At 43.9% G+C, this 12669-nt stretch overlaps 1 protein-coding gene across 1 annotated transcript; it reads right to left on the reverse strand.

The window, feature by feature from the left end:
- Nucleotides 1–1275: 1275 nt before the first annotated feature.
- Nucleotides 1276–10818, reverse strand: LOC132209607 (uncharacterized). Its single transcript, XM_059646312.1, has 5 exons — nucleotides 10684–10818; nucleotides 9378–9553; nucleotides 9022–9093; nucleotides 1911–2019; nucleotides 1276–1820 (listed from the first exon to the last, which is right to left on the reverse strand). Exons 1-5 carry the CDS (start codon nucleotides 10816–10818, stop codon nucleotides 1698–1700), a joined length of 615 nt encoding a protein of 204 aa, XP_059502295.1. The 3' UTR covers nucleotides 1276–1697.
- Nucleotides 10819–12669: the final 1851 nt, after the last annotated feature.

Here is a 12669-nt window from a genome sequence, read left to right on the forward strand (position 1 = left end):
GTGTTACTATATGGGGAAGACTTAGTGCATTTTTATTGTAATTAATGTTGCATCAATGTGAGATTGATACCTGATCTGCAGTAAGAAGATTAGTTCTATCACTGGATCCTACACTATCAACATCCTTGGGGTTACCAATTACCAGAAGCCCAAATGGACTTGCCTCTAAAATACAGAAGTGAAAAAACAGGTCAAAGTTTAGGAATACTGCAGCGAGTAACTCAACTCTGACTCCCAAAAGCTTGGCACCATTGACGAGGCGCAAGTCAGCAATATAATGGAATACTTTCACCTGCCTGAATAGGTACAGCTTCAACAATACTTACGAAGCTTAACACCTTCCCGAACAAAGCAGCCCACTTGATTAGCATCATATCGACAAGCATTCACCATTGACAGCATGGGATAAAAAGGTAGAGAGCTGGAAGAGCACAGCAGGCCAAGCAGCATCAGAGGAACAGGAAGGCTGACGTTGCGGGCCTAGACTATCCTTCAGTAATGCATTCCGAGGCCCGCAACGTCAGCCTTCCTGCTCCTCTGATGCTGCTTGGCCTGCTGAGTTCATCCAGCTCGACACCTTGTTATCTCAGATTCTCAAGCATCTGCTGTTCCTCCGATCTCTGAAACCATTGACAGCCCATCTTGTTTACAAGATGCACAGCAAAATTTCATCAAATATCCTTACATAGCTCCTTCCAAAGCCATGACCACTTCCATCTAGAAGGTTAGGGGCAGAAGATGCATGTATCAGTGATAATAGGAACTGCAGATGCTGGAGAATCCAAGATAACAAAGTGTGGAGCTGGATGAACACAACAGGCCAAGCAGCATCTCAGGAGCACAAAGAAGGGCCTAGACCCTCTCATGAAAGTGGTAGCCCCGAAACGTCAGCTTTTGTGCTCCTGAGATGCTGCTTGGCCTGCTGTGTTCATCTAGCTCCACACTTTGTTCTCTCTGAGCCAATAAAATGCTGGCCATGCATTGACACGCACAGCCCAGGAGTGAATTTAAAAAGTTCCCAGTTAAATATTCCAGCTTTGAATACATGCGATGGAAGCAGAGGTTTGCAACAGAAAACAACAAAATTTCACAGGGAAGAATGTCAGCGTTAATAAAGATGAAAATGGTTTACTCTGAAAAGCTGGAATCAGACAATAAGATGCAAGACTTTTGTATGATAGAAAAAGGTTAAAAGCAATTTTACATTTGCAAAGACATTTCAAGGCATGATCTCTGATGTGTAATGATGAGCAAGCCCCCAGTTTCAGATTTCAGAATGAATCCCTTTGTGAAGTATGCAATCAAAATATCCACTCTGCAGTTTGAAATCATTAATAATTTTAATACATTTTAGAGGAACAATTTAAGCCATTTTACGATTCTTGCAATGCATAACATTGTGTTCCGCTCTAGACGTTGCAGAAATCTGGTCAGGCTGTGCCAGATATTCAGTACCTTTTGTTGCATTGTATTCTGAACATTATTGTTTCTGTTTTCTCCAGAGGATCTCTTGTAATTTACGGGGAAATTGAAAGGATTGCATTCTAAAGACCAAGCAGATTAAGGATAACTTTCTATTCTTTTATATTACATCAGACAAGGAAGCTCAATTTCGCTTAATTTGGCTGACTGACTTCTAACTAGATCATAAACACATTTCCTAAATTAGAATCCATGAAGCGTAGTAAAAGAATTGTCTATTGGCACATCATTCTGCTGGAAGCATGGTGACAGTTGTCAGTGAGCAAATCATAGTTTTGACCACCAGTTTCCACAAAATCTCCGACTGTACGTCCCTCAACTGCCCTCTCATCCGTCACCTGCACAATGAGGTAAGATGTTAATACATAATATATTCTGTAAATTAATTTGGACAAAAATAAGAACTTCCAGTAGGCATTTATACACACCTTCCACCGATCCGACATGTGAGCAGCATCAGTGACAACAGTATCAGATGAGATCCCATATCCTCTTCCTTTGTGAATTAGCCACTGGCGTCCATCATCTCTGGCAACTCTGAAACATTGAGCATATTTGTCTGAGAATAATCTAAAACTACATGCCTGACTTATATAAATCACAATAAGAAATTCAAATAAAAAAAGTTGCACAACTTTTCAGGAACATCAACACCATTTAAACAAAGACACATTCCACCCAAAGGAAAATCACCCCTTGCCAATAGCTGAAGATATTTGCCAGAACTGGGAAAGCCATGTTACAAACTGTTCAAGCAGAAGTCTGATGGACTCATATTCGCAGATCATCCCTGTCAATCGATGTCCCAGATTCCTCCATCACCTCCCTCGATATGTTCAGTCTCACCATCAGAAGCAGCGTGCTACAGACAGAGCCATGTGATCACACAACTGAAAAACCAGATTAAAGGCCAGAGCTCATGTCACAGCCCGCAGTGAATGGTGTTGGACAGTGAAACAAATAACTGGAGAAGCAGATTTTACAGTCACCACATCATCAATGATGGCAGAGCCCAGCTCGTCTGTTCGAAGGATAAAGCTGAAATGCTCGCAAAGTTCTTCAGTCTCAAGGTGCATTGTCTATCTTGAACTTCTCCTGGAGTCCCAACATCAGAAGCACCTCATAGAATCCCCACAGTGTGTAACGCTGCATGCCCCACAGACAATCCACCTCGCCTGCACATCCTGGGACACTATGGACAATTTGAGCGCAGCCAATCTTCCTCAGCTAATCAGGAACGAAAAAGACAGCAGAATTCTGGATGAGCTCAATTTTATAGAGGGTAGAAGATGTGAGAGTAGACGGGGGAGGTTTGTCATGTTGAAGGGTATGGAAGGTAAAAGGTGAAGGTGCCATTGGGCTGCTGTCCCATTAGAGAGAGATGACTAGTGATGGTGTAACCTGAGGGTCATCATGCCTCAGGCAAGGGGAGAGATTGAGTAGGAGAGTCCTTCACAGCAGCCTCAGCCAGGTTTATTACCTTTTATGAACTTGATCTCTGTTTGATGTGACTTATCAATGCCTGTGTATTTATTTGTGAAGCATTAAAGTTACTTCAATGGGATATTCCACCAGCTGTATTTGTTTGACAGTTTAATGCAAAGGTAAGAAGGGCATTTTGTTCCAGATGGAATGTTGATGGTAATTTTTTTTCAAGTTTCATCTTTATTTCAAAGATTCAATAATGTCATTACATGTCATGTGAACTCTGTACCTCGGAGGTGATGTGTTTGACACAAGAGCATGGAGGAAGCATCAGAGATGTGACGTGCATGGGAATATGTGACGGAATGAAAGTGGTATCGGAGCTAAGGAGACGTGGAGTTTTCTTCCTATGTTTTCTTTGCAACCACTTTTGTTGATTTACTGAACTTGATTGGGGGATTAATATGGCCAGGACATCAGCGATAACTCTGCCAATAGTGCCAGAGGATCTTTTGCAACCTGCTGATTGGCCACGCAAGGCTATGAGAAAACATATCCAACAAAAGACTTTACGTCTGACAGTGCATTACTCCTATAGTATTGTCAGCCTGTAATTTTTGTTTGGGTTCTGGAGTGGAATTTAAATCAACAACCTTCTGAATCAAACGTGGGCTAACATGTGACTCGAAGTCTGAGGGAGGGTCATCCGTATTTCGCACATACAAAACACAGTGGAAGGATCCCTTGTATTGCCCAGTATTACAGTACACCCCAAGTCAAAAACTGAAACTTAGTACAATTGCCTTAGCTTACTCCTGAATGTCTTATTCCTAACCAGCCCAAATATTTCAGAGGCCTCTCTACCCTTTCGGCTGTTACCACTGGGGTGTTGTACAGCCGTGTCAGTTCAGATTGGCTTGTAATATCATGAGGAAAAGTACCATCTCCACCCGAACTAAAACCTAAACAATAAAAATCAGAATTATTTCTTCACACAAACCCCATTATTGCTTGCATCAAATTATAAACCTTGTAAGTGACATCACAATTAATGTGCTAATAGTCATTTGGTGGAAGAGAATTTGAATATCTCTGAGAAAAACTTTTGTGTTAGAAACACTGCAGGTTCATTTATTAGGAGAATGTTCAAGAACACTTTTTTGTGAAAAAGCCATTCACAGGATGTGGGAGTAGTTGGTTGGGCCAGGGTTTATTGTCCATCTGTCGGTGCCTTGAGAAGGTGAAGGTGAGCTACCCTCTCAAACCATTGCTGTCCTTCGGTGTCGCCACATCTCTCAGGGAAAGCATTCCAGGAGTTTGACCCAATGATACAGAAGCAACTGCAATATATTTCCAGTCTGAATGGTGAATGATAGAACTTGCTGGTGATGGCATTCCCATTTATCTGTTGCCCCTGTCCTTTTAGCTAGAAATAGTTGTGAGCTTGGAAGGGGCTGTCTAAGGAGCCTCGGTGATTTTCTGCAGTGCATCTATAAGACGACACACACTACTGCTACTGAACATTGGTGATGGTGGAGGGAGTGAACATTTGGAGATTTTGGACCACATAAAGGGTTTCTTTGCCTTGGAAGTGTCAAGCTACTTGTGTGTTGTTGGAGCAGTACTCATCCGGACAAGTGGGGAGTTTTCCATCACATTCTGATTTAAACCTTGTAGAAAGTGGCCAGGCACTTGGCAGTGGATATTCATTGCAGACTTTTTAGCTTCTGATCTGCTCTTGCAGCTGTCGTATTTATATGTCAAAAGCTTTGTTGCTCACAGTGTGGCCTCCTCTACTTTGGGGAAATGAAGCTTAAACTGGGTGTCCACTTCACAGAACATTTACATTCTGCTCACAAAAAAGGCCCTGAGCTACCTATTGCCTGCCACATTAACACAGCACTCAGTTCCCTGGCCAAGATGCTGCAGTCTTCCAGCGAAGCTCAATGCAAGTTGGAAGAACTACACCTCATTTTCTGCATGGGGACCCCGCAGCCCTCCGGACTCAATATCAAGTTTAAAAATTTTAGGGCCGAAACTCTCCCACGTCCTGGCCACCTGCCTGATACACTAGGCCTCATTATCACATAGCCTGCTATGACACACTACCTCTTGTTAGTCACCAACAGCTCCCATTAACAGCTATTCACTCTCCCAGCAGATTGTTATCAACTCCCTTGTCTATCAAACTGCTCTTCTTTCTTTTTGAGCTCTATTCTATCCTTCACTCCCTATCCCACCCCCTCCCTATTTTCTGAATATAAACCAACATTTTCCCAGTTGCCATCAGTTCGGAGGAAGGATCACTGGACCCAAAACTTAACTCAGATATTTTCTTCTCAGATGCTGCCAGACCTGCTGAGATTTTCCAGCAATTTCTGTTTCAGTTCCTGATTTGCAGCATCTGCAGTTCTTTTGGTTTTCAAAGGGATGTGTTATTTGATATGTCCTGCAAGCCTTTGGGATATACAGTCTCAGTATTTTGTACAAATTGCCCTGATCGGTACAAGTGGAAAAGCTTTGCCGAAATATATCTCTTCTCACTCATACTCAATCAATATGGTTTTTACTTTAGTCATAAAAGTAATTATTTAACCCTTTCAGCTATCATTAAAGAGTCAATTTGTTATTATACACCAGCTCTAACACTGTGAGAAGTGTTCAATAATACACACAATAATTATTCACGCCACAAAAGTGAGCAGTGTACCCTGACAGGGTCGAAAGCCTGCGACGCAGTGATGTCTACGAGAGCTACTGGCACCTCGTTGGGTGAATCTATCAAGGAAGATCTAACCATCTTACATGCCTGAGTCCTCTGCCACAAAGGAGGAGCAGGCTGGTAAATACCTGCATCAGTATCACATTGCCACAAAACCTCCTGTCTCAGCACTTTATCACTATTCCTTCATTGTCACTCTTTCCGACAACCTTGTGGGTGGACCCCACCCACGATGGCTGCAGTTCTACAAAGTGTCTCATGATCACTTTCTGCAGGGCATTTCAGGAGGGATAATAAATGCTGGACCAGCAAGTGATGAACATATCCCATGGAGAAATAAAATAAAAGCCGGATGTGACGGACGCTCAGTGCAGGTGACGTTTCTGCCATTGAAGTCAGGCAGTCAGTTGTATCCACGGAGTGATAGGTGCTGAGATGGCATCCAACCTCTGGTTGAGGGCATGCACCTGTACCTATTGAAAGTACCTGTTATCATTAACCTACACCCCTCAGGATCATTCCAGCGTCCTGTACAGGATCTTTGCATTGTGTTGCAGCCAGCTGCACACCACCGTATGAGGTTATACTGGACACTCTGTTCAGGAGGGGAAACACTTCGATGGAGCTCAGAGCAGACCAGGAGAACCTGCAGCCAGGCTGTCTGAGAGGATGTGGGATGGTGTCTAGTTTCTGGAAAATTCAGAGCACCGTTGGATTGTAAGCCGTGTGGTGGTAAGAGCACCCATGGAATGTGCTGGGATTTCATACGCTCTCAGCCCCATGGGACTTCTGTTCTCCAAATCTTAACTAAGCCCCATTTCACAGCAGGGAAGGAGACAAGGACCCATTTTTAGGGAAAATTAACATTTTCGGGCTCATTGCTCCAACAACTGGGAAAATGTGTTCAGTTTGACCCATTTGTTTGCAAGTGCTATACCTGCTATATTAATCAGGTAAATAGACACCGAGACCTGCAGATGATGGCAATCTGGAACCAAAACAGACAGGCAGGTTCTGACAAAGGATCATTGGACTTGAAACATTAAAGTGTTCTCTTTACAGATGCTGTTTTCTCTTTGCTGATGTTGGTTTGTCTTTGTAGATGCTGCCAGATCTGCTGAGTTCCTTCAGCACTCTGTTTTTGTCTTAAACAATAGTTTTAAAGCCGCAGTTGTATTTTATAGAACATAGGACATAGAACTTAGAAAAGTACAGCACAGTACAGGCCCTTTGGACCACGATGTTGTGCCATGGAATAATCCTCATCCAAAAATAAAATAACCTAAACTACATTCCCCTCAATTCACTGCTGTCCATGGGCATGTCCAGCAGTCACTTTAATGTCACGAATGACTCTGCTTCCACGACTACCACTGGTAAACTATTTCATGCGCTCACAACTCTCTGGGTGAAGAACCTCCCTCTGATGTCTCCTCTATACCTTCCTCCTAGCACCTTAAAACTATGACCCCTCGTGGCAGTCAAACCTGCCCTGGGGAAAAGTCTCTGGCGATCGACTCTACCCATGTCTCTCATTACCTTGTACACCTCGATCAGGTCACCTCTCTTCCTACTTCTCTCCAGAGAGAAAAGCCCGAGCTCAGTCAACCACTCCGCATAAGACAAGCCCTCCAGTCCAGGCAGCATCCTGGTAAACCTCCTTTGCACCCTCTCCAAAGCCTCCACATCTTTCCTATAATAGGGCAACCAGAACCGGACACAATATTCCAAGGGTGGTCTCACCAGGGTTTTGTAGAGCTGCAGCAAAACCTCACGGCTCTTAAACTCAATCCCCCTGTTAATGAAAGCCAAAACACCATATGCTTTCTTAACAACCTTATCCACTTGGGTGGCAACTTTGAGAGAGCTATGCACTTGAACACCAAGATCCTGCTGTTCTTCCACACTGCCAAGAATCCTGCCTTTAATCCTATATTCAGCATTTCAATTCGACCTTCCAAAATACATCACTTCGCATTTTACCAGCTTGAACTCCATCTGCCGTTTCTCAGCCCACCTCTGCATACTGTCAATGTCTCGCTGAAGCCTGCAATAGACCTCGATACGATCAACGGCACCCCCAACATTTGTGTCATCAGCAAACATACTGACCCACCCCTCAAACCCCTGATCCAAGTCATTTATAAAAACTACAAAAAGCAGAAACACAAGAACAGAGCCCAGTGGGACACCACTCAGCACTGACCTCCAGGCAGAATCCTAACCATCTACAATCACTCTCTGCCTCCTGTCAGCCAGCCAAGAGGCATTTATAGTCATTCGAAATCATGGATCAACCTAGCATAATATTTATGTAAAAATTTCCATCATGCTACAGACTGACCAGTCATGTTTTAATGCAAGAGGAACATCAGACTGAGAATACGTCTCCACATTCTGATGTGTCCACAGGGCACTTTGTTTTATGGTCTGCAGGACTTACGTCTGAAATGCCTCAATATGGTCTTCATTTTTGTCATTCATTTTGGGGATGAAAGTTATAGAACATAGAACATTACAGCACAGTACAGGCCCTTCGGCCCTCGATGTTGTGCTGTACTGACCTGTCATACCAATCTGAAGCCCATCTAACCTACACTATTCCATGTACGTCCATATGCTTGTCCAATGACGACTTAAATGTACTTAAAGTTGGCAAATCTACTACCGCTGCAGCCAAAACGTTGCATTCCCTTACTACTCTCTGAGTAAAGAAACTACCTCTGACATCTGTCCTATATCTTTCACCCCTCAATTTAAAGCTATGCCCCCTCATGCTTGCCATCACCATCCTAGGAAAAAGGCTCTCCCTATCCACACTATCTAACCCTCTGATTAGTTTATTTGTCTCAATTAAGTCACCTCTCAACCTTCTTCTCTCGAACGAAAACAGCCTCAAGCCCCGCAGCCTTTCCTCATAAGACCTTCCTTCATATCGAGGCAACATCCTAGTAACTCTCCTGTGCACCCTTTCCAAAGCTTCCACATCCTTCTTATAATGCAGTGACCAGAACTGTACGCAATACTCCAAGTGCGGCCACATTCAGAGTTTTGTACAGCTTCAGCATAACCTCTTGGTTCCGGAAATCGATCCCCCTATTAATAAAAGCTAAAACACTATGCCTTCTTCACAGACCTGTCAACCTGGGTGGCAACTTCCAAGGATCTGTGTACATGGACACCGAGATCTCTCTGCTCATCTAAACTACCAAGAATCTTACCATTAGCCCAGTACATTGCATTCCGGTTACTCCGACCAAAGTGCATCACCTCACACTTGTCCTCATTAAACTGCATTTGCCACCTCTCAGCCCAGCTCTGCAGCTTATACACTTATTTAATTAATTAGCAGACCTACATACTGATAAATAGGTAAATGCTTAAATACTCACTTGGAGCTGCAGTAACAGCGCAGGAACAAATTGCAAGAATCACCAGGAACATGGTCCCCACAGAGTAAGTGCCTGCAGAGTAGAAAATTAAATAATAGATTTGACATGCAGTGGAAATGAAAGATTAAACAGAACAAATTCTTTGCATTTTGTCCAGAGTTATCACTTTGATTTCTTTTGAGCAGATAATAAACCAAAATAAACATTTGTACCAGTAAAATACTAACATTCCCCACCCCACATTTCTGATTGTAAAATAAAACAAGTCACACAGCGTGTGATTTAGTTCTCAAGTTATACAAAAATTCATAATTGTTGTTCTTTTATTTCTATATTCCTTTAAACATTCAATTTACCTGAGGCTTAGAATATCTCTGGATATTCTTTGATCTTGTTTCTGATCCCTGTCTGTCGAAGGACACTCTGTGACCCTGAATTTAAAGAACTCATTTCCTGACGTCACAGTTTGTGGATGTGACCATTTCAACCTGTGTAAACATGACAATTGCTTGGGACATACCAATAAGTACATCTGTTATAATAAATTGAAAAGATTAATGAAACATTAGAAAATTAATTTGTTGCACAGATTCTGCTCATGTATGAAATTACTCACACTTTCCATTTTGACATGACTCATGTGTTTGCTTTATTTATCCAGATAGATGGTTGGGGAGATGCATTCGTGAGTGACGTTATGATCTAAGAGTTTGAAATTGTATAAACATTGTAAAAGAGGGAATACATTTCCTGTGTGTTAATTCAAATTCTGCCCTAATCTGACATACACAATCTAAATTTCGGCCAAATCAACTATTTTGTCTGAAGCTAAGATGCACTAACACCTAGTTGAATCATATAATGTGCTGTGACAAGTTAATCAAGGCTCATATCAATTCCAGCCTCGCAGCCTGCCTTGACTCTTTGCAATTGCCTTCTCCCAGAATAGGTCCATAGCAGATGCCACCGCCCTAAGACAAGACTTGTCCCTGGAACATGGGGATAATAAGGATACCTATGTCAAGCTTATATTTATTGACCACATCTGCACCTTCAATACTACAATCCCAACCAAAGTAATTTTAAAACTCCGGCAGCTAGATCTCTCCACCCTCTGTAGCTGGATCCTTGTCTTCCTGACCCACAGATGGCAAGCAGTGAGGATGGGCAACAGCACCTCCTTCACAGCAATCCTCAACACCAGCACCCTGTAAGGCTGGGTACTCAGCCCCTCACTATACTCCCTGTACTCTCTTGTCTGTGTTGTCAAATTTTATGTGAACTCCATATACAACTTGTTTAATGACACCCCTGTTGTAGGCCAAACATCAAACAATGACGAGACAGAATACAGGAAAGAGATAGAGTGCTTGGAGTTGTGGTGCAAAGATAACAATCTCTCCCTCAACATGAGTGAAACTAAAGAACTGATCATTCACTTCAAGAAGCAAGGAGGGCGGCAGGCCCCAATCTACATCGATGGAGCTGAGGTGGAGATGATTGAGAGTGACAAGTCCCTTGGAGTGATGATCACCAATAATCTGTCCTGGACCACCCACACTGATGGGACTGTCAAGAAGGCACAACAACATCTCTTCTTCCTCAGGAGGCTAAGGAAATTCACATGTCCATAAGGACTCTCACCAAAGTTTATCGATGTACCAAAGAAAACAGGCGATCTGGATGCATCACAGCTTGGTACAGTAACTGCTCTGCCCCGGACCGTAAGATACTGCACAGAGTTGTAAAATCAGCCCGCTCCATCATCAAAACCAAACTCCCATCCATTGACTCCATCGTTAACTCCACTGACTTCTCGCTACCTCAGAAATGCAGCCAACATTATCGAAGATCACACCCACCCAACCTCTTCTGCCAGACTGAAGATAAAATAGCTTAATCACATGTACCATCAGATCCAAATACAACTTCTTCCCTGCTTTTATTAGACTTCTGAATGGGCCTGTCAAGTTTCAAATGAAATGTAACAAAGCGTCGGGCTGGATGGACACAGCAGGACAAGCGGCATCTTAGGAACACAAAAGGCGACATTTCAGGCCTCAACTCTTCATCAGAAAAGGAGGATGGGGAGACGGTTCTGAAATAGGGAGAGAGGTGGAGGCGGATCGAAGAAGGACAGAGGAGGAAGTGTCGGAGTATGATGCATATGGATCCAGAGGTTGATGAGGTGGGATGCAACGGTAACAGTTAGCCCGCTGGTTCCTGACCAATATGATCCAACTTCGAACCTGGAGGCAGCCTACTTCTAGACATACCATCCGACCACCCTCCGGATCCAATGCATCATCCTCCGACACTTCCGCCATCTGCAATCCAACTGCACCATCAAAGCCATTTCTCCATCCCCAACCTTGCCTGCTTTCCGGAGGGACCACTCTCTCTGAGACTCACTTGTCCCGTCTACACTCCCATCCAACCCCACCACACCTGTCACTTTCCTCAGCAACCGCAGGAAGTGCTCCACGTCCCCCACGGCCCCGATACCTCATTCCTCACCAGCATCCCAGGCCCCAAGAAGACTTTCCACATCAAGCAGATGTTCACCTGCACATCTGCCAATGTGGTATACTGCATCCGCTGTACCCGTTGTGGCCTCCTCTACATCGGGGAAATAAAGCAGTCTTGGGGACCGTTTTACAGAACACCTACTCTCAGTTCGCAATAAACAACTGCACCTCCCAGTTGTGAACCATTTCAACTCCCTCTCCCTCCATTCCTAAAATGACATGTCCATCCTGGGCCTCCTGCAGTGCCACAACGATGCCACACGAAGGTTGCCGGGACAGCAGCTCATATTCCGCTTGGGAGCCCTGCAGCCATATGGTATCAATGTGGACTTCACAAGCTTCAAAATCTCCATCCCTCCCTCCGCATCCAAAAACCAGCCCAGCTCGTCCCCGCCTCCCTAACCTGTTCTTCATCTCACCTATCCCTTCCTCCCACCCAAGGCTGCACCTCCATTCCCTACCTACTATCCTCATCCCGCCCCCTTGACCTGTTCGTCCTCCCCGGTCAGTACCTATCCCCTCCCTACCTCCCCACCTATACTCACCTCTCCTGGCTCCATTGCCACCCCTTTAACTTTCTGACTCCTCTTCACCTGTCTTCTCCTCTCTCCATCTTCGATCCACCTCCCCCTCTCACTCTATTTATTTCAGAACCCTCTCCTCCTCTCCCTTCCCTGATTAAGGGTATCGGCCTGAAACATCAGCTTTTGTGCTCCTAAGGTGCTGCTTGGCCTGTTGTGTTCATCCAGCTCCACACTTTGTTATCTCGGATTCTCCGGTATCTGCAGTTCCCATTATCTCTGATTCAAATCTGAAGTTTTCATTTTGCTTTGTGCACACCTTCTTTGCAGTTGTAACTTTGTATTCTGCACTCTGTTTAATCACTCTGTGATCTTTGTACAGTTTGTGGTACCCGTTCTGCACATAAAACAAAACTTTGCACTGTGCTGAGGTATGTGTGACTATAAAGAATCAAATTCAATAAAACTTAATTTAATCAAGAATCCCTATTGCAAATATACAGCCTATTCAGCTCAGAGTGTTGGCAAATATCCTCTGAATAGCATCCCACTCAGATACACAGATACACCTCTCCACCCTATTCCCATGACCCTGTTTT

This window comes from Stegostoma tigrinum, chromosome 5 (assembly GCF_030684315.1).
Source record: "Stegostoma tigrinum isolate sSteTig4 chromosome 5, sSteTig4.hap1, whole genome shotgun sequence".
NCBI classification, from domain to species: Eukaryota; Metazoa; Chordata; class Chondrichthyes; order Orectolobiformes; family Stegostomatidae; genus Stegostoma; species Stegostoma tigrinum.